The sequence below is a fragment of the Drosophila eugracilis genome, unplaced genomic scaffold (genome assembly GCF_018153835.1).
Source record: "Drosophila eugracilis isolate 14026-0451.02 unplaced genomic scaffold, ASM1815383v1 contig_2154, whole genome shotgun sequence".
Taxonomy (NCBI): Eukaryota; Metazoa; Arthropoda; class Insecta; order Diptera; family Drosophilidae; genus Drosophila; species Drosophila eugracilis.
Window position 1 is genome coordinate 834,044 of NW_024573038.1, and position 23,920 is coordinate 857,963.

At 47.2% G+C, this 23,920-nt stretch overlaps 3 protein-coding genes across 7 annotated transcripts in view; 2 read left to right on the forward strand and 1 right to left on the reverse strand.

Annotated features, from left to right (window-relative positions):
- LOC108108706 (teneurin-m) overlaps window positions 1-14,195 on the forward strand; it is a 117,159-nt gene extending 102,964 nt beyond the window's left edge. The window contains exons 1-9 of one of the 4 annotated variants that reach the window (XM_017216811.2): window positions 29-1,296; window positions 1,859-2,671; window positions 3,089-3,372; window positions 3,511-3,922; window positions 4,016-4,561; window positions 4,622-4,829; window positions 5,721-5,747; window positions 6,431-9,758; window positions 9,865-14,195. In XM_017216811.2, coding sequence (XP_017072300.1) covers window positions 462-1,296; window positions 1,859-2,671; window positions 3,089-3,372; window positions 3,511-3,922; window positions 4,016-4,561; window positions 4,622-4,829; window positions 5,721-5,747; window positions 6,431-9,758; window positions 9,865-12,156 — 8,745 coding nt within the window. In that variant the 5' untranslated portion in view covers window positions 29-461 and the 3' untranslated portion in view covers window positions 12,157-14,195. Of the gene's footprint in view, window positions 1-28; window positions 1,297-1,858; window positions 2,672-3,088; window positions 3,373-3,510; window positions 3,923-4,015; window positions 4,562-4,621; window positions 4,830-5,720; window positions 5,748-6,430; window positions 9,759-9,864 lie in introns of those variants that run through there. The other 3 variants (XM_017216813.2, XM_017216814.2, XM_017216815.2) reach the window with 3 other exon arrangements.
- A 961-nt stretch (window positions 14,196-15,156) lies between these two features.
- LOC108108790 (isoleucine--tRNA ligase, cytoplasmic) lies at window positions 15,157-19,383 on the reverse strand. Of its 2 annotated transcripts, XM_017216965.2 has the most exons (6): window positions 19,313-19,383; window positions 19,115-19,259; window positions 17,802-19,053; window positions 16,892-17,742; window positions 16,340-16,832; window positions 15,157-16,282 (listed from the first exon to the last, which is right to left on the reverse strand). In XM_017216965.2, exons 2-6 carry the CDS (start codon window positions 19,255-19,257, stop codon window positions 15,332-15,334), a joined length of 3,690 nt encoding a protein of 1,229 aa, XP_017072454.1. In that variant the 5' UTR covers window positions 19,258-19,259; window positions 19,313-19,383; the 3' UTR covers window positions 15,157-15,331. The 2 variants fall into 2 exon arrangements, with proteins under 2 accessions (XP_017072454.1, XP_017072455.1); XM_017216966.2 differs by having other exon boundaries at window positions 19,115-19,376.
- A 421-nt stretch (window positions 19,384-19,804) lies between these two features.
- Window positions 19,805-23,619, forward strand: LOC108108740 (membrane-associated protein Hem). The gene is made up of 2 exons (XM_017216878.1): window positions 19,805-21,178; window positions 21,234-23,619. The coding sequence occupies exons 1-2, from the start codon at window positions 19,999-20,001 to the stop codon at window positions 23,432-23,434; spliced, it is 3,381 nt and encodes a 1,126-aa protein (XP_017072367.1). The 5' UTR covers window positions 19,805-19,998; the 3' UTR covers window positions 23,435-23,619.
- Window positions 23,620-23,920: the final 301 nt, after the last annotated feature.

Sequence of the window (23,920 nt, forward strand, 5' to 3'; positions counted from 1 at the left end):
GGATTATGCGAATGCCGTTTTCATTATTTCTCAGAACGGCTTCCCATTTCTTTCAATTAAAGTTCAGCTTGAGCGCGTTCTTTGGGATTTGTCGGGCTAAAATATTGCATTAATTACTTTTTTGAATTGACAGCAAGGCGTTCGAGAAGGCGGTAGTCCAAGGGAGACAGTCGAAAGTTTTCATTGCCACAACTCGGGTTCGTCCTTGTCGAATTGTAAGGAGATAAATCGCACTCTCTCTCTCTCGATTCCCTGCTCACTGCTCACTTTAGACAAAGCTAGACAACTAGGATTGAATTAAAAACACATTTAACGCTTAATTTAAAGAGGCGTGTGACTAGGGGTGGCTTTCACTGGAGCAACCCAGCCGCAAGGGCACTCTGAAAGCACAAAGTACAGTAAACCCTCACCCCGTTCGTTTCGATTCGATTCGTTCGGTTTGTACACCTGTAGAAAAATCAATGTCAACGCTGTCAGTCAGTGGGGCAGGAGATAAAGGACGACGACACCGACGAAGCTTAATCGAGGGACAGGACGAAGATGATGTGGCTACAGATGGAACTTTCAGCGACTTAATTACAAGCGAAAGCCTCAACCAGCAGTCTGCTGAACAGTATTCGGCAACTACCCCAGCCAAAGGCCTGACAGACGCCGCTATTCAAGGCAGCGCCGGTAAAAGTTTGCCCCGAACCGATGGAGTGTTTGGTCCCCAAGAGAGCGAGGCGAGCACGGACACCAGCGACTATGTCTATGAAGACGAAGTTGAGCCGGAGACCACCCCAACGCCTAGACGAAGATCCAAAACGGGGCAACAATTTGGCAAATCATTAAACAGCAATTTACGCAGCGCTGCTAAGACACTGGTCAACAAGAAGAGGAAATATGACCACGGACCGAAGGAGGCGGAGCACATTAAGCAGCAGGAGGAGGATGAGGAGGAGCGTCTCGAAGCGATTGGGATGGCAACGGAACTAGCGACGGAGTCGGAGACCAGCACATTGGTTGCTGTTATTGATGACGATAATCAAAGTGACAACAGCAGCTCAGGCCCAACGCCGGAGACGACTCCGAGGAGTGACACCGATGACATTGTTGAAATCAACACCCCTCAGAGCTCTTTCACCGCCGCCTCCAACCAGCCTGCCATTGAAAATGATTTTCAAATCAAAGGCACGGAAGCTGGGGGTTCTCAGACGGAGAAACCTGCCACTGATGATATCAATAATGAGCGTGATTTAGCTGACAACTATGAGGTAGACACTGAGGAGCCGACATCACCAGCCACACCCCCAGAAGGTATAAATCAAACCCACATCGACGGCAAGTCGAGCCATGCCAGTGGTGTAGAGTTGCGACTTGAGTTCAGACTTAGAAAATAAACTTACGATGCTTTCTTCTAGGTTTCCAGAACGTTGGCAATATTTATTTACTATGCAATTCTAAATCGAGTACTAGTACTTACTTACTTAAAGAGTACTAGCTGCTAGGGCCTGCGACTCGAGATTAAATAATAAATAAAATACCTAAATATTTAGATTGGTTCTAAAAACAAATTGATTCATAATGGTTTCTTGTGAAATTGTATTTAAACTATCAGAAGTTTTTTTTGACCGAAAACGAGGGCTCCGACGCACTCTAGAAGACGGCTTTATCGTCGTCGTATAATATACGTTTCCTTTAAACTTAAAAAAATATCCAATATTTAAATTGGCGAAATTTTTTGTCTTTCAATCCTTAACAAATCCTAAGGTCTATAGGTCTTAGGTCTATTTGAAAGCATCGTAATAGGTTTTCTGAGTCTATGCATCCAATTGTCCACCACTTGAACTTATCACTCATGCAAATTTCGGTATCAAAGGTAAGGAAAGCCAGAAAAACACAGAGGAGTCAGTACACAGCCATATACCAGAGATGGATCGAATGATGAACGATGCCTCGAACTTTGAAGATATCGATATAGTCAAGCTAGATGGATTGCCCAGTTCCCACGAAGAGGAAGTCTACAAGACGGCAAAAAAGCTCGAGGCCACTCCAAAGGCAAAAGCAGACGGCAGTGAAAACGAGGTTTTAAAGGAACAGCAAAAGGATGACGAGGTACCCCCTCATCTTAAGCCCCTCAAACCATACCTGAGTGAGCGCGTTGATCTGCCGGCGAAGCGCATATTCCTGAACCTGACAATTGCCACTGACGAGGACAGCGACTCTGTCTACACCCTGCACGTGGAAGTGCCAACGGGTGGAGGGTCACACACCGTCAAGGAGGTGCTGACCCACGAAAAACCACGACCCACGAGTGACCAGGCTGACAGTTGCGTCCCGGAGCCACCGCCCCGCATGCCTGACTGCCCATGCAGCTGCCTCCCGCCACCGGCGCCCATCTACCTGGATGACAGCGTTGACATTGACTCTGACCCATCAGCCACCACTACGACCACTTCCACCACCTCGACGCCTCTGGAGAGGGCGACCATTCCGAGTCCCGTACACAACGAAGAGGAAGGGGAGGAGAAAGGGGATAGGGATGTGGAGCCAATGACTGCCTTAAGCCCCGCTACTAACCTTCCTAGCACAGAGATCGATAACCACATTGCCGCCTTTACTGAACCCACTGTTGGTGCTGGTGGTGAACCGTTTGCATGTCCTGATGTGATGCCAGTTCTGATACTGGAAGGTGAATTGTGCACATTTGTTGCTAACTCCGCTTCGTCTAACCAGCAACTAATTAAACCTACTAAACGCTGTACAGCCTATTAACTGTAAACTTTGTAACTAAACCAGTTCATCTCTCATCAGTCCGCATTTGTACAAACTATCTCGAAGTATCGAATTCTGGCATCACATCAGCATCTAGCACCAGCCCTTGGGCTTGTATATATTACGTCCTCCCCCATTCACAAATTCAGCAACGCGGGGGGAATCTCGAGTAGGTTAGACTACGACTTGTACAAATTCGTGCCACCTCAACCCAAACTACACATACACTATGCCTAACCGTTGACTAACCAGAAACTAATCCTCTTTGTGTCTCTATCACCCCACATTGCACCCTGGAAAACATTGCGATCGCTTGTTGCCGCTGCCTAATCAGGAGCCCGAACATTCCCGGCACGAAGCTTCCCACCGGACGGCACTACCTTTGGGCAGATCACTCTTGGCCAGAAGTTGACCAAGGAGATCCAGCCGTACAGCTACTGGAACATGCAGTTCTACCAATCGGAGCCAGCTTACGTCAAGTTTGATTACACGATCCCACGGGGCGCATCCATTGGAGTTTACGGCCGACGCAATGCCCTTCCCACCCACACGCAGTACCACTTTAAGGAAGTGCTCAGTGGATTTAGCGCCAGCACACGAACGGCCCGGGCCGCTCACGTAAGTAGCCTAAGCGCAAGTGGCACCTCATGATCGTGTACTAACTATCGTAACGTATCTTTTTCATGCACCATCTCATCATATACACACTCTGCACCATCACTCGCTCGACCGTTCGCTTGGCCTAACCTCGTGCAGCTGTCAATAACACGGGAGGTTACTCGCTACATGGAGCCGGGGCACTGGTTCGTCTCGCTCTACAACGACGACGGGGACGTGCAAGAGCTGACCTTCTTCGCGGCCGTGGCCGAGGATATGACCCAAAACTGTCCCAACGGCTGCTCCGGCAACGGTCAGTGTCTGCTGGGGCACTGCCAGTGCAATCCCGGCTTCGGTGGCGATGACTGCAGCGAGAGCGTGTGCCCGGTCCTGTGCTCCCAGCATGGAGAGTACACCAACGGGGAGTGCATTTGCAACCCGGGCTGGAAGGGCAAGGAGTGCTCTCTGCGGCACGACGAGTGTGAAGTGGCCGACTGCAATGGCCACGGCCACTGTGTCAGTGGAAAGTGCCAGTGCATGCGCGGCTACAAGGGCAAATTCTGCGAAGAAGGTAGCGCTCGGATCTTGGATCCTTTTCCCCAATCCAGCTTGCCGCCATCCCTTTCAGACACTTACTAACTTTCTTCCTCCTTCTCCTTGTCAGTGGACTGTCCGCATCCAAATTGCTCAGGCCATGGATTCTGTGCTGACGGCACCTGCATCTGCAAGAAGGGCTGGAAGGGACCTGACTGCGCCACAATGGATCAGGACGCACTGCAGTGCCTACCCGACTGTTCCGGCCACGGCACCTTCGATCTTGATACTCAGACCTGTACCTGCGAGGCCAAGTGGAGTGGCGACGACTGCTCTAAGGAGCTGTGCGATCTGGACTGCGGTCAGCACGGTCGCTGCGAAGGTGACGCTTGTGCCTGCGACCCGGAGTGGGGCGGCGAGTACTGCAACACCCGACTATGCGATGCCCGCTGCAACGAGCACGGCCAGTGCAAGAACGGCACCTGTCTGTGCGTCACTGGCTGGAACGGAAAGCACTGCACCATCGAGGGTTGTCCCAACAGTTGCGCTGGACACGGACAGTGCCGGGTGAGTGGCGAAGGTCAGTGGGAGTGCCGCTGTTACGAAGGCTGGGACGGACCTGACTGTGGCATTGCGCTGGAGCTGAACTGTGGTGACAGCAAGGACAACGACAAAGGTATGTGCCGGAATCGTTAAGATGACAAGTGGATTCTACAGCAATTGTTTTTAATCCTAGATGGCCTGGTTGATTGCGAGGACCCCGAGTGCTGCGCTAGCCACGTGTGCAAAACCTCCCAGCTCTGCGTTTCAGCTCCGAAGCCCATTGACGTGCTGCTCCGGAAGCAGCCGCCGGCCATCACCGCCTCGTTCTTTGAACGAATGAAGTTCCTTATTGACGAGAGCAGCCTGCAGAACTACGCCAAACTGGAGACCTTTAACGAAAGGTAGGTGCTTCCTGGTAGCCAGTTTGTCCTGGACAGTTTTTAGTTACAAACCGAAATCGAGGCCAATGGCTGTGTATAGTTTCCACAATTGGCAGACAAGCTAAAGTCCTCTACTGTACATTATTGAGAGTCTAGTTGGTTACATTACTGTAACTAAACCAATACTACAAACAAAAAAAAAATAATCAAATAGTTTGCATAATTAATAATTTTCTATGTTTAAATATTTACGTTTTTCGTTTTCGTGCCCTCGTCTGAAAAAATCCCCAAACTGAAAACATGTTTCAACCACATACCAAAATCCCATTAAAATCTTGTATATATAATCCCTATATGTCCTTTGTTTTAACCGAACCCAGACAGAAACATCCTAAGTTAGTTACTAAGTGAATATGGATTAAGAAATATTTTAAGCACCCTAAGTATTCACCTAAGCTACGATTAAGTTCGTCAAACGTCGCGATTTCGGTGAGATCGAAACGGAGCAAAGCTTTAGGGCCTCCAATCGATCTGGTGGGGGGATAATGAACACACTTACCCATTCTAGCTAACTAGACCATAGACAACCATGCTAATTCAATTATTTTCTCTCTGCTCTCTTTCTTCTCCACACGCGCTCCCTAAACCGTGTCTAAAATAATATATACCACCTACTAAATTACTCCTGTTCTACTCGATACTCACTACTAACTACGCACATACTCACTACCACACTACCCACTACGCGTCACGAAATTCCAATTCCAAATGCTTTCCATTAATCAACGATTGCCAATCGCTCTCGTTATTCGGTACTCGATACTCGGTGCTCGGTGCTCGGTGCTCGGCACTCGATATTGTTGCCCGAACTCTTTGTAACTCGATAACGATAAATCAATCAAATACTAACAGCATTTTTTGGAATTATTTCAATGCAAGGTAAGCAAGCGAAAAGCGGTACTAAAATAATACTAAAACTACTACTCTACTCTACTACTAACACTACTGATTCTCGATGGTTGTTTGGTACACATTTGTATACTTTTCTGGTTATTCTCGTTACCTTGGCTCCACTCGCTATTAATTTCGAAAACTTTACCATTATCATTGCCGTTACACTTACCGTTAAAGTTACAGTTACAGTTACAGTTACAATCACAGTTACCATTGTCATTATCATTTCGTTTATAGCGTAGCCATCTTTATTTCTTATAAGCTCAGTTGGTAGTTTATTTTAAGTTCATTGGCCAAACTTATTATCCAGACAACCAGGACAAAGTGCTTTGGGTTTTAAGTTTACCACGTAATAGATCTAAGCTATGGAAACTCGATCTCCTACTCGTACTTAGGTCAATGCTAGGTCACAAACATGAGCTATACCAAGAGAGAAACCATACATAACATACTATATATTGTTCATCTTGTAATACCTTTATGTGTTAAAACGAGTCTTATGTTCTGTGCGTGTGAATTATTATAATTTGTACTTATTTATTGCTCAAGTAGTTGCCAATCTTCAGTTTGACTGCTTGCTAGCCTAGCTAAATCTATGCCTAGATATGCTCCAGAAGACCCAATCCCTGCTAGACCCTACTAATCCATCTTCTCTGTCCTTCCAACAGTCGATCAGCGGTGATCAGAGGCCGCGTGGTCACGTCCTTGGGCATGGGCCTGGTGGGTGTCCGAGTGTCCACCACCACGCTCCTGGAGGGCTTCACCCTCACCCGAGACGATGGATGGTTCGACCTAATGGTTAATGGCGGAGGAGCCGTGACTCTTCAATTCGGACGCGCGCCTTTCCGGCCACAGTCACGCATTGTCCAAGTGCCATGGAACGAGGTGGTTATAATTGACGTGGTAGTCATGAGTATGTCGGAGGAAAAGGGACTGGCCGTGGCCACGACGCACACCTGCTTTGCACACGACTACGACCTGATGAAACCAGTTGTACTGGCCTCGTGGAAGCACGGATTCCAGGGCGCTTGCCCCGATCGCAGCGCCATACTGGCAGAGTCTCAGGTGATCCAGGAGTCGCTACAAATCCCCGGCACTGGCCTCAATCTCGTTTACCACTCTTCCCGTGCCGCTGGTTACTTGTCCACCATTAAACTGCAACTGACCCCTGACGTGATTCCGCCCTCACTGCATCTGATCCATCTGCGCATCACCATCGAGGGTATCCTGTTTGAACGCGTCTTTGAGGCTGATCCAGGCATCAAATTCACGTACGCCTGGAACAGACTTAACATCTACAGGCAACGCGTCTATGGAGTGACCACGGCTGTCGTGAAGGTCGGTTACCAATACACCGACTGCACCGATATCGTGTGGGACATCCAGACAACCAAACTGAGCGGTCACGACATGTCAATCTCAGAGGTTGGCGGTTGGAACTTAGACATCCACCACCGCTACAACTTCCACGAAGGCATCCTGCAAAAGGGCGATGGCTCGAACATCTATCTGCGCAACAAGCCCCGAATCATCCTGACCACGATGGGCGATGGCCACCAGAGACCTCTTGAATGCCCCGATTGTGACGGATTAGCTACGAAGCAGCGCCTCCTGGCACCCGTCGCACTGGCCGCTGCTCCTGATGGCAGTCTCTTCGTCGGCGACTTCAACTACATCCGCCGCATCATGACCGACGGCAGCATACGCACCGTGGTCAAGCTGAACGCCACTCGAGTCTCGTACCGCTACCACATGGCCCTTAGTCCGCTCGACGGTACATTGTACGTCTCGGATCCAGAGTCGCACCAGATCATTCGGGTACGCGACACGAGCGACTACTCGCAACCTGAACTTAACTGGGAGGCTGTGGTGGGCTCTGGCGAGCGCTGCCTTCCCGGTGACGAAGCACACTGTGGTGATGGAGCTCTGGCCAAAGACGCCAAACTAGCGTATCCCAAGGGCATAGCCATTTCGAGTGACAATATCCTTTACTTTGCTGACGGAACCAATATCCGAATGGTTGACCGGGATGGAATCGTAAGCACCTTGATTGGCAACCACATGCACAAATCGCACTGGAAGCCAATCCCTTGCGAGGGAACCCTGAAACTGGAAGAGATGCATCTCCGCTGGCCCACTGAGTTGGCAGTCTCTCCAATGGACAACACTTTGCACATCATTGATGACCACATGATCCTACGCATGACTCCGGACGGTCGGGTGCGCGTTATTTCCGGCCGGCCTCTGCATTGCGCCACAGCCTCAACTGCCTACGACACGGACCTGGCTACCCACGCCACTCTGGTGATGCCGCAGTCTATCGCTTTTGGGCCACTGGGTGAGCTTTACGTGGCGGAGAGCGACTCTCAGCGAATCAACCGAGTACGAGTAATCGGCACGGACGGAAGGATTGCTCCGTTTGCGGGTGCTGAGTCCAAGTGCAACTGCCTGGAACGCGGATGTGACTGCTTTGAGGCGGAGCACTACCTGGCCACCAGCGCCAAGTTCAACACGATCGCAGCCCTGGCCGTCACACCCGACAGTCATGTGCACATCGCCGACCAGGCCAACTACCGTATCCGCTCGGTGATGTCGAGCATTCCGGAGGCCAGTCCCTCACGGGAGTACGAGATATACGCGCCGGACATGCAGGAGATTTATATCTTTAACCGTTTTGGTCAGCACGTATCCACCAGAAACATATTGACGGGAGAGACGACTTACGTGTTCACCTACAACGTAAACACCTCAAACGGAAAGCTGAGCACCGTAACCGACGCAGCAGGCAATAAAGTATTCCTGCTTAGAGACTACACCTCGCAGGTCAACTCCATCGAGAACACTAAGGGCCAGAAGTGCCGTCTCCGCATGACACGGATGAAAATGCTGCATGAGTTGAGCACCCCGGACAACTACAACGTTACATACGAGTATCACGGCCCCACCGGTCTGCTGAGGACCAAGCTGGACTCCACTGGACGCTCCTACGTGTATAACTACGACGAGTTCGGTCGCCTCACCTCCGCAGTGACGCCCACCGGACGTGTCATCGAACTGAGCTTCGACCTGAGCGTCAAGGGCGCCCAGGTAAAGGTTTCAGAGAACGCCCAAAAAGAAATGTCGTTACTGATCCAAGGTGCCACTGTAATCGTCCGCAATGGAGCCGCCGAGTCCCGCACCACCGTCGACATGGATGGTTCCACCACAAGCATCACACCGTGGGGCCACAACCTGCAGATGGAGGTTGCTCCCTACACCATTTTGGCCGAGCAGAGCCCACTACTGGGTGAAAGCTATCCAGTGCCGGCGAAGCAACGCACCGAAATCGCTGGGGATCTGGCCAACAGGTTCGAGTGGCGCTACTTTGTGCGCCGCCAGCAACCACTACAGGCGGGAAAACAGATCAAGGGACCGCCAAGACCAGTGACCGAGGTGGGTCGCAAACTCCGGGTGAACGGAGACAACGTTCTGACTCTAGAGTACGACCGCGAGACCCAGTCCGTAGTCGTGATGGTGGACGACAAACAGGAGCTACTCAACGTGACCTACGACCGCACCTCGCGGCCCATCAGCTTCCGACCGCAGTCAGGCGATTACGCCGACGTGGACTTGGAATACGATCGATTCGGACGCCTGGTCAGCTGGAAGTGGGGTGTCCTACAAGAGGCCTACTCCTTTGACCGCAACGGACGTCTGAACGAGATCAAGTACGGTGATGGCTCGACGATGGTGTATGCATTCAAGGACATGTTTGGCTCACTGCCACTGAAGGTTACCACACCCAGACGCTCAGACTACCTCCTGCAGTACGACGATGCGGGGGCACTGCAGAGCCTAACTACACCTCGTGGCCATATCCACGCATTCTCGCTGCAAACTTCGCTTGGCTTCTTCAAGTATCAATACTATTCACCGATCAACCGACACCCCTTCGAGATTTTGTACAACGACGAAGGTCAGATCCTGGCCAAGATCCACCCACACCAATCTGGCAAGGTGAGTAAAAACTTAAAAACAGTTTAACCAAAAAAACAAAGAAAAAAATATTTATATCCAATCTATAACAACTTACTTACTTTCTCAACTTACTTAATCCGTGCAGGTGGCTTTCGTACACGATACCGCAGGACGATTGGAGACCATCCTCGCCGGATTGTCCAGCACCCATTACACCTACCAGGATACGACCAGCCTGGTTAAGTCCGTGGAAGTGCAGGAGCCTGGTTTCGAGCTGCGACGTGAGTTTAAGTACCATGCCGGCATCCTGAAAGACGAGAAGCTACGCTTCGGCTCTAAGAACTCGCTGGCCTCGGCGCACTACAAGTATGCTTACGACGGAAACGCCCGACTCAGCGGCATCGAAATGGCTATCGACGACAAGGAGCTGCCTACCACGCGGTACAAGTACAGCCAGAACCTGGGTCAGCTGGAAGTCGTGCAGGACCTTAAGATCACGCGAAACGCCTTCAACCGAACGGTGATCCAGGACTCGGCCAAGCAGTTCTTCACCATTGTGGACTACGACCAGCACGGCCGGGTCAAGAGCGTGCTGATGAACGTGAAGAACATCGACGTGTTCCGCTTGGAGCTGGACTACGACCTGCGCAACCGCATCAAGTCCCAAAAGACAACATTCGGAAGATCCACGGCCTTTGACAAGATCAACTACAACGCCGACGGTCATGTGGTCGAGGTTCTGGGCACCAACAACTGGAAGTACCTGTTCGACGAGAACGGAAACACGGTGGGCGTGGTGGACCAGGGCGAGAAGTTCAACCTAGGCTACGACATCGGAGACCGTGTGATCAAGGTGGGCGACGTGGAGTTCAACAACTACGATGCCCGCGGCTTTGTGGTGAAGCGCGGGGAGCAGAAGTATCGGTACAACAATCGCGGACAACTGATCCACTCATTCGAGAGGGAGCGCTTCCAGAGCTGGTACTACTACGATGACCGCAGCCGCCTGGTGGCGTGGCACGACAACAAAGGCAACACCACTCAGTACTACTACGCCAACCCTCGCACTCCGTACCTCGTCACACACGTGCACTTCCCCAAGCTTAGTCGCACCATGAAGCTGTTCTACGACGACCGCGATATGCTCATCGCCTTGGAACACGAGGATCAACGCTACTATGTGGCTACCGACCAGAACGGCTCCCCGCTGGCCTTCTTTGACCAGAATGGCGGCATCGTAAAGGAGATGAAGCGAACTCCCTTCGGCAGGATTATTAAGGACACCAAGCCGGATTTCTTTGTTCCAATTGACTTCCACGGCGGACTCATTGATCCGCACACCAAGTTAGTGTACACTGAGCAGCGTCAGTACGACCCGCACGTTGGACAATGGATGACCCCGCTTTGGGAGACTCTGGCCACCGAGATGTCGAACCCCACAGATGTTTTCATCTACCGTTACCACAATAACGATCCCATCAACCCGAACAAACCCCAGAACTACATGATTGACCTGGACTCCTGGCTCCAGCTCTTCGGCTATGACCTGAACAACATGCAGAGCAGCCGCTACACCAAGCTGGCCCAGTACACGCCTCAGGCATCTATCAAGTCGAACATGCTAGCACCCGACTTTGGGGTTATCTCCGGTCTGGAGTGCATCGTGGAGAAGACCAGCGAGAAGTTCAGCGACTTTGACTTTGTACCCAAGCCGCTGCTCAAGATGGAGCCAAAGATGCGAAACCTGCTACCCCGCGTCAGCTACCGTCGCGGTGTTTTCGGCGAGGGTGTGCTGCTCTCGAGGATTGGTGGACGCGCGCTGGTGAGCGTGGTCGACGGATCAAACAGCGTGGTGCAGGACGTGGTGAGCAGCGTGTTCAACAACTCGTACTTCCTTGACTTGCACTTCAGCATCCACGATCAAGACGTATTCTACTTCGTAAAGGACAATGTACTGAAGCTGCGCGACGACAACGAGGAATTGCGCCGTCTTGGCGGCATGTTCAACATATCAACGCACGAAATAAGCGACCACGGAGGTAGCGCTGCCAAGGAGCTGCGATTGCACGGTCCCGACGCCGTTGTCATCATCAAGTACGGCGTCGATCCCGAGCAGGAGCGCCATCGTATCCTGAAGCATGCCCACAAACGAGCAGTGGAGCGAGCATGGGAGCTGGAGAAGCAACTGGTAGCCGCCGGCTTCCAAGGTCGTGGTGACTGGACCGAAGAGGAGAAGGAGGAGCTCGTTCAGCACGGCGACGTCGACGGCTGGAACGGTATCGATATCCACAGCATACACAAGTATCCACAATTGGCCGACGACCCCGGCAACGTGGCGTTCCAGCGGGACGCGAAGCGGAAGCGCCGCAAGACCGGCAGTAGCCATCGGAGTGCCTCCAACCGGCGCCAGCTCAAGTTTGGCGAGCTGAGTGCGTGAGTGGAGGCGTATAGAGAGAAGCTGGAGGAGGAAATAGAGACGGAGCCGGAGGAGAGTGACATGGCCGACGAGGAGTACGGCGAACAGGAGGACTACCTAATTGCCGTGGGCAAGAAGGAGCCAAGGGACAGCAGCGAGGCACTCGATGAACAGATTTTGTAATTAGGTGAAATGCGCAACAGCGACCACAAGAAGGACAACAGCACAACACACTCGATGACACAACACGACACAAAAGCAAAGAAAAGAAAGGAAAACAAAGAAAAAAGCGAGCATTTAACACACTAATTAATATGAACTTTAATCATGCTTAAAGTTTAGTATTAGCCACAACGCAACCCTCGAATAACCGAAGAAACTTCTTATATGTACACAAGAACAGTAATATGTATGTTGATGTTGAGTTTAGGCTAACAATAGGCGTATGTTTAGTCCATGTGTGTAATGTTTAATGTAATTTTTTAAATCAGAATCAATGTCCTCATGGGCAGCCAGCTTGCACTGGCACAGTACGCTAGGGCGCGTATTATATAGATTGGTACATTAGCCGAGTCAGGTCGAGATAGATTTCTATTGATCAGGTCCAGCCAACAAAGCAGAGTTTGGAGCTTGGGGCTTGGTCAATCGCTGCCCAATTAGCCAGTTGCATTACGATGTCAAACGATGAGTATTACACAGCAAAATATGCATACGATAAGTACAGATGTTAAACTACGAAATGAATAAATGTAAAAAGATTAGAGTTCTCTGTAGTAGCCCCTAGTCCTTGGCCCCCAATCTGGCCCACTCCCACAGAGCTCGTTCTCGAATGCCAACAGAAATGTTGATCACTGCTTAACCTTCTTAATTGCTTTGTGTATATAAGAACGAATACTTTTCCACCCCTTTTCTAACTAACAAGCGCGTGATTATCCTTTAATCTAACACTCTTTTTAGCGAAAAAGTTGTCTGAACCGAATCGAATGCTCGAATTTAAATTATCTGACGCGTCTAGCTATTTTGGATAACCAAGAATCAAAAGGAATTTTATCAGCCCCCTTCAATGCAATACAATACTCTACCGACTCTTTTCACTCATTTTATAATGTTAACTGTTGAATTTATTCAAAGGAAAATGCATTAAAACCTTTTTACAAATTGTGATATATATTTCTAAACATTTCATTTGACAACTTGAAGTGTAAAGAACAAAAATCGAATTAACTCAAATTGAACCGAATATGAAAGCAACCACATGTACTTTACTCATTTTTTTTAATATAGTCCCTTAGATTAGTTTTAATGCTGCAATATTTAGTTCTTACCGTCTGCCATGTTAATTTGTAAAAGCAATACTTTTTTTTAGTAATGTCACATAGAGCTTAGTGTCTCGAATTCTGTTTTTTAACAATAATTGCAGAGTTCAATGCTGATTTTGAAAACATTTCTGTACTCCCTCTTATGTGGCTGACGTTTGGTCGGTATCTTGTGTTTATAATTATTATTGAACTATTTATAACTGAAACTAAACTATTGACTATTGAGATATTAACTAGCATAAAACTTAGTGCGCATAAGGACTTGCGCAGAACTTAAACATACCCCCTATAACCATAAAAACACACCTTGTATTATAAACACCCACACATAACACTAAACTTAGGCGTAAGGATTAGGCTAAAGACAAAGCTCGTAAGAACAGAAAGGATTAGCATCTAACTAAAGTGAAAGTAAGAATTGATTCTGTTTTATGTGAGGAAGGAACGGAAGATTACAGAAGATAACTGCGTAGTAATTAGCTAAAGTGTTAGTAATTTTATTAAATAAAATTATAAATGAGTAATGGATAAACACTTTAACTTAAATTAAGGAATATGCATCATTATCTGAATTCGTTTAATTCTATTGTAAAACTGAGACTGTGTAGTGATTTGAAAATGTAAAGTTTTCGCGCCATTACACAGATTTAGTTCTTACAAACTGACGAATATTGTAAAAATCAGAAATCCGTATATGAATGTGTATGTAATAAAATTAAGCAGCATTATATTAACCAAAAAGCATATAACAAAAGAAAACGATTGAAATCAGCGTAAAGAGAACTGCAATGCGAATAATTGTGACTGAAACAAGGAAAATTAAAGAAACCAAGCGGTTGTCGATTGCCAATGGTCGTCGTCGAGCTCGACTGTGCTTCAATCTCGAATGTACCCCAAGTCCTTTGTTCTGTAAATTTCCAGGCAGGGGAAACAGCTTGCCCTACTTAATTAGTTGAGATCATGATTAGACTTATTAACTGATTGTAACGAAAAACACGACACGTTTGAAAGCAGTTTGAGCATGCATAATTTGCAAGTTGCAACCAATAGTTGTATTCAATGTTCGAAATTGTCTTTAAGATACACAGATATCGAGAGAAGTGCAGAGGGCACAGGCTATAAATTACAAATCGATTGCAGAAAACAAAGGACAATTGTATACACAGAAAATACCTATAATTATGGCAAGCCGATATACATACATGATAAAACATCCATATAAATATATATAATACCTAATAATATTACGAGTAAAAAGCGATTTCAATAAAAATGAAAATATAAAAGCAAACTTTGTATTATTTTATAAGAGAAATTACAAATTAAAAGTAAGTATTATTTAGGGAGTAGTAATCTACTAGTTAATCAATGTACTTTTTGGGGTCGCCATTTAAAACCATAACAATTACCTACCAATATAAACCAATAGGTAAAGTATCTGAGTGCAACACTTTAATTGGAATGTCTCATTTACTTAAAGGAACTTTTAACATATATATACGGGAGCCACAGATTTTCACGTTTTGCGGTGGTTGGAGTGGGCTTGGACGACTGCTGAAATACATATAAGTGTCGGAAACGCTTCCTTCTAGCTGCTTATTTATAATCAACGGATATACAAATTTAGCTGTTTATTTGCGCAGGGTAACTTCTTTCCGATATCATTCTTGTTTCAATTGCAAAAACAAAAATAGATTACTAATTTTGAGTAAACACCATTCAGTTCGTTTATTTCCAACATGAAATAGTAATCTCTGTTTAAACCAGAACAAATAAATATTATTGTTAAAAGACGCTTACAACTTTTTCAAAAAGTTGGCAACGTATATTTTATTTTCGTTTTCATTTAGGCACCAAAGTATACGGATGTTTAATATTTAACTTAAGGTGCGTCCCAAGGGGTTTTCCGTAAAGACAGCATTTCCGGAAGGCTGATTGACGAACTTGGAATAAGGAGCTGGAACTATTTCATAGCCCGCTGACTGTTTCAGTGCATCCTGACTGCGAGATAGAACCAACAGTTTTCCACTAAGATTCTTATCGACAAACTTTAGTTCGGTAATCTTCTTTTGCTGATCCACAACGTGGATATTAAAATTGACTCCATATAGACCAAACAAATGCTCTAGCTCGCTGCGAAGCGTAGGCAGTGATATAACTTCCTTGGTAACGTTGTGCTGCAGAAATAGAGACGCTTTATTGCTGTTTCCGAACCGCGGGATCAAGTCTTCAGTCAAGGTAACATTTAACCAAGGAAGGCTAGGAAGCTGCAGTTCCTCGGTAGAGCAAATGGTCAACTTTAAGGGGACTCCTTTGAGATCAAAAAGCTCACTAGCTATTAACCGTTTCTTGGCAGCCTTTTCAGATGAATACGGACCAAACTCGGACTTAACGGCCGTCTTGATCATACTTGCATAGCTGGCTAACACTTTGGTTAGTTGAGCCTGAGCCTCCAAAGTCTCCTTCTTAGCTTTGTTGTCAGTAGTAAGCTCATGGAAGATAAGAACCGGATCAGTCGGTATAAGTTGAGCCTTCTTCTTCAATTTCTGAACCCGATTAATGACTTCACGAGCCAAACCCTCTTCGAGCAACTCCTCGTTTGGTGTCATGTCCAGCAGAACCAACACATCATTATCGCTGTGGGCTTCAAAGTTTCCTCCCACCTGTTCAGAGGTGCAGTAAATTATACGAACTTCATCAAGTTCAATTCTCTGATCCAAAATGTTGAAGTAGCCCTGTGAAACGTGCTTCTGAATTTCCTCATCCTTTAGGGCTTTGATAGCAGCCATAACCGATTTAAAATTGCCCTTCAGTCTCTGACCGAGCGCCTAAGAAAATATAAATCATTACAATCAAGCATAAAAATAAGGATCTTTTAAACAAACCTTGTGATCAGGCTCTGCTCTCAATGAAACACCGTATTTTTCCTTGTCAGAGCTCAGTGTAAGTTTTCGAACGTTAAGTTCGCTAAGAATGAAGTCCTGCAAGCTCTTAATAGCATCCAACGTTTGTGAATCTTTGTGAATAACTATAATCTCCGAAACAGGATACTTAACAGGCAAGGTTCGTCTATCCCGCATGACACGACCCAATTCGACAACCGATTGCATTAAAGCCACCGAGCGTTCAATATCGCTGCGAATAAACTTGCTCTGGCTGACGGGCATCATTTGATAGTGAACCGAGTCAGCGTGCTCCAAGGATCCTGGTGGCTGGAACAATGCCAACCGCTTGAATATATATTCCGTAAGGTACGGCGTAAAAGGAGCCATCATTTTGACCATTGTGTAGAGAACATCATACAGCGTATCTAATGATTGAATGCATTGCTCAGCTCCCAATTCACCCTTGATGCGACGGCGGTTAAGTCTAACATACCTATAGGATGAAAATACTTTGATTTCTTTAAGAAACTTATTAAAATTAAGGGAACGTACCAGTTTGTTAATTGATCAATGAACTTTGTCAGCCTTGGCACGACAGTGTATAGCCGATACATTTTCATTTCAGTGGCAAAGAACTCCAGTAAAGATTCTTTAAAGGACAAAATCCAAACATCAATAACGGATGCCTTGTCCATATTCTTTAAATGCCGTTCACGATCATAAGTGTATTGACCCTTTCCTCCCAAGTCCTCCTTCTCATACCGGACAATATTTTGCAGCAAGAACCGGTATGCGTTGTACCAGGGCAAGAACACATCCTTGATGATGTCTCGCACTCCTTCTTCCTTAAAACGCAGGCTCTCTGCCCTTACTACAGGTGAATTGATAAGATACAGTCGGAGGGCATCAGCTCCATATTTATGGACCACCTCCATAGGATCGGGATAGTTCTTCTTGCGTTTTGACATCTTCTGACCATCTGCAGCCAAGACCAAGCCGCTGGCAATAAGGTTCTTGAAAGGCGCTTTGTTAAACAGTGCCGTCGAAATCACAAGGAGTGTGTAGAACCAGCCGCGGGTCTGATCTATGCCCTCTGCTATGAAGTCGGCCGGGAAGTTGTTCATAAAGTCCTTCTCGTTTTCGAATGGGAAGTGCTGTTGTGCGAACGGCATAGAGCCGGATTCGAACCAGCAGTCAAATACAGGAGCTATGCGACGCAGTGGAGGATTTCCGGGAATTGCGGATGGAATTTCAATGTGATCGATGCTTTCGCGATGCAAATCCTCAACCTGAACTCCCGATAGCTCAGCCAGCTGCTTTATGCTGCCAATAACAACGGTCTCATCCCCATTGGGCGACCTCCAGATGGGAATGGGAGTACCCCAGTACCTATTACGGGAGATCTAAGGAATTGATTTTTAATTAGTAAGAACTTGATAGTATCTAACTTTACTATACTCACAGCCCAATCTCTAGCTTCTTTTAACCAGTTGCCAAATCGTTTTTCCTTGACGAAGTCGGGCACCCAGTACGTTTGGGAACTGCAGTCCAGCAGATTTTTCGACATGTGTTCGACACGGACAAACCAGGATGGAACAGCCTTGTAGATTAGCGGAGTATCTGACCGCCAGCAGAAGGGATAACTATGCTTAACCTGGCCACTGGACACCAAGTTGCCCCGTGTCTTCAACGCTGCCATGATTTGCTTGTCAGCATCCTTGACGTATTGGCCCTCGAAATCGCATGCCTCCTTGGTAAACCTTCCCGCTTCGTCAACAGGGCAGAGAACTTCGCTGGATTTTGTGATCAGTCCCGCCGCCAGGCACACGCGGTAATCGTCCTCTCCGAAATACGGAGCATTGTGAACAATACCCGTACCGGAATCCTCAGTGACGTACTCGTCGACCAAAACGCGGTAAGCCTTAACTTCGGCACCACGTTTCGCAAAGTACGGAAATAGTGGCTTGTAGTGCAGATCCTTAAGAGTCTTGCCCACAAACTTCTCCTTAACCTCGTACTCTTCCTCCGATTTGTAGACGTAGGAAAGGCGGGATTCTGCGAGAATAAAGAGCCTGTCACTCTTCACGTCGCGCACTTTCACATATGTCATCGTCGGGTGGACGCAGCATGCAAAGTTTGAGGGCAGTGTCCAGGGGGTTGTTGTCCAAACCAGGAAAAAGGTGTTCGGCTGCGAAACTGCTTCCAGGGCGACCACCACACAGGGGTCCACGACCTCCTTATAGTTTTGGTTGGCCTCGAAGTTAGACAGTGATGTGGTACAGGCAGTGGAATATGGCATAACCTTCACACCCTGATAGACCAGTCCCTTATCGAATAATTGCTTAAAGATCCACCAAATGGACTCCATGTACCATGGGTACAAGGTCTTGTAATCGTTTTTGAAATCAATCCACCGACCCACGCGCGTCACCACGTTTTCCCACTCATCCGCGTACCGCATAACGATCTTGCGGCACTCGGCGTTATAGGCTGCTATTCCCATCTTGGCCACGTCCTCGGGTCCTCGGATGTTCAACAGCTTGTCGATCTCGAACTCCACTGGCAGCCCATGGCAATCCCAACCGAAACGACGGTCCACATGGTATCCCTGCTGGTAGGCGTACCTGGTGACAATGTCCTTGATGGTGCCGGCCAGGATGTGTCCATAGTGAGGAAGCCCGGTGGCGAAGGGCGGTCCATCGTAGAACGTATATCTGGGTGACACATTAGAGCAGAAGTTAGCAAATGGCTGATGCAATCGGATCCATCACTTACTTCGGCTTTCCCTTCGACAACTGGCTGCACTTTTCGAAGATTTTTTCGTCACGCCACTGCTGCAGTACGTTCTCTTCCTCGGCCGGGAAATTGATGTTCTCCGGCACCCGGCAAACGTCGTTGCGCTCCAGTTTCTTTCCCATAGCTGTCGATTTCACTGTTAAATTACTTATCCACTCACTACACTTATTCACCAACCTTTTATATCAGAAATCAAACCAATTTGCAGCGATTTTGCGTGGCACACAACGTGCGAAACTACTGGTTCAGGATTTTATTCGATATTCATCGGCCGCTGCTATCGATAGTTAGGTGTGAGGACCGGCAAGTCCGGTTATCAGCTGACAAATACACTAAGGAAAAAGTGTTATTTAAAATAAATTATCTTATACACCATTTCGATTTTAAGATATTCGATTAGATAACACTAAAACTTAACGATTGAAAAAAATATTAAAATGTTAAGAATTGATTCTTAAACAATTACATTATATTACATATTATTTAGTAAACGAATTGTAATGAAGCCATATGAATTGGTAAATCATAATCTTAAAATGAATACTTTATAAAATGTATGATATACCCAAATAAAGGAAACCATTGAAGAAAGAAAAACCGCCGAAATTCTAGCTACCGTTTATCGATAATGATACATCAGTACAATCAAGCCTTCGCTCGTCACTAACCTGAAAATAAGAAGAAGAGTTATGTGTACACTTTTGTATAGCTCTTTTTTGGCCAATTTAACTATCGAAATACAATAAGTAACAGACAGATTACGGCTTATCGCACAGTAAAAAAGTACGCCAGCACACACTTGTGTTCTGGGCTTCACCGGGAACCCGCGTTCAGCCACTCGACCTCGCTTACAGTCAGCGGATATGGCACGCCCAATTTTTCCAAACCAGCAGAAGATAGCTGAAAAACTAATCATCTTAAATGACCGCGGTCTGGGCATTTTGACTCGGATCTACAACATCAAAAAGGCCTGCGGCGACACTAAATCAAAGCCAGGCTTCCTCTCTGAGAAATCTCTGGAGTCAAGCATTAAGTTTATCGTAAAGCGGTTCCCCAACATCGACGTAAAGGGTCTGAATGCCATTGTGAACATCAAGGCGGAAATAATAAAGTCGTTATCGTTGTACTACCATACATTCGTTGACTTGCTGGACTTTAAAGACAATGTCTGCGAGCTGCTCACCACGATGGACGCCTGCCAGATTCACCTGGACATCACACTGAACTTCGAGCTGACCAAATACTACCTAGACTTGGTAGTGACGTACGTGTCCCTGATGATCGTTTTGTCTAGAGTTGAGGATCGCAAGGCAGTGCTGGGCCTGTACAATGCCGCCTATGAACTGCAAAATAACCAGGCTGATACGGGCTTCCCTCGTCTTGGACAGATGATCCTTGACTACGAGGTTCCCCTTAAGAAGTTAGCCGAAGAATTCATTCCCCACCAGCGCTTGCTAACAAGTGCGTTACGCTCGCTGACCTCCATATACGCACTGCGAAACCTGCCCGCAGACAAATGGAGGGAGATGCAGAAGCTGAGTCTAGTGGGCAATCCAGCAATACTTCTCAAAGCTGTGCGCACAGACACCATGTCTTGCGAGTATATCTCATTGGAGGCAATGGACCGCTGGATAATTTTCGGCCTTCTCCTTAATCACCAAATGCTTGGCCAGTACCCAGAGGTCAACAAGATCTGGCTGTCCGCTCTGGAGTCCAGCTGGGTTGTGGCACTGTTTCGCGACGAGGTCTTGCAAATTCACCAGTACATTCAGGCCACCTTTGATGGAATCAAGGGCTATAGTAAACGAATCAGCGAAGTCAAAGAAACCTACAATACGGCTGTCCAAAAAGCAGCTTTAATGCATAGGGAGCGGCGCAAATTCTTGCGAACTGCCTTAAAGGAGCTAGCACTTATAATGACGGACCAACCAGGCCTTTTGGGACCAAAAGCCATATTCATTTTTATCGGTCTTTGCTTAGCTCGCGACGAGATCCTCTGGCTACTGAGACACAACGACAATCCGCCGCTGCTGAAGAACAAAGGTTAGTATACTGCTATATTTATAAATATCGTGTAATCACGGAGTCTTTTTTATAGGGAAAAGCAATGAGGATCTGGTAGACCGTCAGCTGCCGGAGCTTCTCTTCCATATGGAGGAGCTGCGGGCTTTGGTGCGAAAATATAGCCAAGTAATGCAGCGCTACTACGTGCAATACTTATCTGGCTTTGATGCCACGGATCTGAACATCCGTATGCAGAGCCTTCAAATGTGTCCGGAAGACGAGAGCATAATTTTCAGCTCGCTCTACAACACAGCCGCAGGCCTGACCGTAAAGCAGGTGGAGGATAACGAGCTGTTTTATTTTCGGCCATTCCGACTAGACTGGTTCCGGCTTCAAACGTACATGAGCGTCGGCAAGGCTGCCCTTAGGATCGCAGAACATGCAGAACTGGCCCGCCTTTTGGATTCAATGGTTTTCCATACTCGCGTGGTGGATAATTTGGATGAGATACTAGTAGAGACGTCGGATCTGAGCATCTTCTGCTTCTATAACAAAATGTTTGACGACCAATTCCACATGTGTTTGGAGTTCCCCGCCCAGAATCGTTATATTATAGCCTTTCCCTTAATCTGCAGTCATTTTCAAAACTGTACGCACGAGATGTGCCCAGAGGAGCGTCACCACATACGAGAACGGTCTCTCAGCGTGGTTAACATCTTCCTTGAGGAAATGGCCAAGGAGGCTAAAAATATTATAACCACAATTTGCGACGAACAATGCACCATGGCAGACGCTCTATTGCCCAAACACTGTGCTAAGATCTTGTCCGTACAATCTGCCCGTAAAAAGAAGGACAAATCGAAGTCGAAGCACTTCGATGACATTCGAAAGCCGGGCGACGAGTCGTACCGAAAGACACGTGAAGATTTGACGACAATGGACAAGCTGCACATGGCATTGACAGAGCTATGTTTCGCCATTAACTATTGCCCTACTGTCAACGTTTGGGAGTTTGCTTTCGCTCCTCGCGAGTATCTATGCCAGAACTTGGAGCACCGCTTCTCCCGCGATCTTGTGGGCATGGTAATGTTCAACCAAGAGACTATGGAGATCGCCAAGCCCTCAGAGCTGTTGGCCAGCGTTCGAGCCTACATGAATGTGCTGCAGACCGTGGAGAACTACGTACACATAGACATAACACGAGTATTTAACAACTGCTTGCTACAGCAAACGCAGGCTTTGGACTCCCACGGTGAAAAGACTATCGCCGCTTTGTACAATACTTGGTACAGTGAAGTCTTACTAAGGCGAGTATCCGCCGGCAACATTGTGTTCTCCATCAACCAAAAGGCATTCGTACCCATTTCCCCCGAAGGCTGGGTACCCTTCAACCCCCAGGAATTCTCCGATCTAAACGAGCTGCGAGCACTTGCCGAACTCGTGGGACCCTACGGAATAAAAACATTAAACGAAACACTTATGTGGCACATAGCCAACCAGGTGCAGGAGCTAAAGTCACTGGTGGGCACCAACAAGGAAGTGCTCATCACACTGCGCACCAGTTTTGACAAACCAGAGGTAATGAAGGAGCAGTTTAAGCGGTTGCAGGACGTGGACCGAGTGCTCCAGCGAATGACGATCATTGGGGTGATAATTTGCTTCCGCAATTTGGTGCACGAGGCTCTCGTTGATGTGTTGGACAAACGCATACCCTTCCTGCTTAGCTCTGTGAAGGATTTCCAAGAGCACTTGCCTGGAGGGGACCAGATTCGTGTGGCCTCTGAGATGGCATCAGCAGCCGGCCTGCTATGTAAGGTGGATCCCACACTGGCCACTACGCTAAAATCGAAGAAGCCCGAGTTCGATGAGGGCGAGCACCTTACTGCCTGCCTGCTAATGGTCTTTGTGGCCGTCTCTATACCAAAACTTGCCCGTAACGAAAACTCCTTCTACAGGGCCACAATCGATGGCCACTCAAACAACACGCATTGCATGGCGGCGGCCATCAATAACATCTTCGGTGCGTTGTTTACCATCTGCGGGCAGAGCGACATGGAGGACCGTATGAAAGAGTTCCTTGCTCTGGCCAGTTCCTCCCTGCTCCGCTTGGGTCAGGAATCCGACAAGGAGGCTACTCGAAACCGAGAATCCATTTATTTGCTGCTAGACGAAATAGTAAAGCAATCACCTTTCCTCACAATGGATCTTCTGGAGTCCTGCTTCCCCTACGTTCTCATACGCAACGCGTACCATGGCGTTTACAAGCAGGAACAGATCTTGGGACTGGCGCTCTAAGGAATGCGATGACCTGCACCTTGTGTGTATTCCGAATATTGCTTATGTAGTTTATACACCGGTCGACTGTCGATCACTATGCTAATCTAATATACTTTAAAACTGTTAAACATACCCTAATGTATTCTAGACTCTGCATTTTTATACTCGTAAAACTTCGAATAAAGTGCTTATGTAAACCAAAACTCTCGACAAATAGTTTATCTCTTGATCGGTATGTATATTCTTTATTTCGGCTTATTGAAATACTATATGTGCCCACATCCTAGAACGCTTAAGTTTCTTTTACATTTCATTGGGACACATGCGCACATGTGTGTGTATATTAAATATGTGTTAGGGGAAAAATCTTCCTCAATATTAAATTATTTGGTCACGTTCAATATTACTTTGTAGGCTTGTGTACAAATACATGTAGGCAAGTAGTAAAATATGATTTCGTTTTGGTAATGTGATTTCTCCATAATTATCATTGGTAGTATTTTA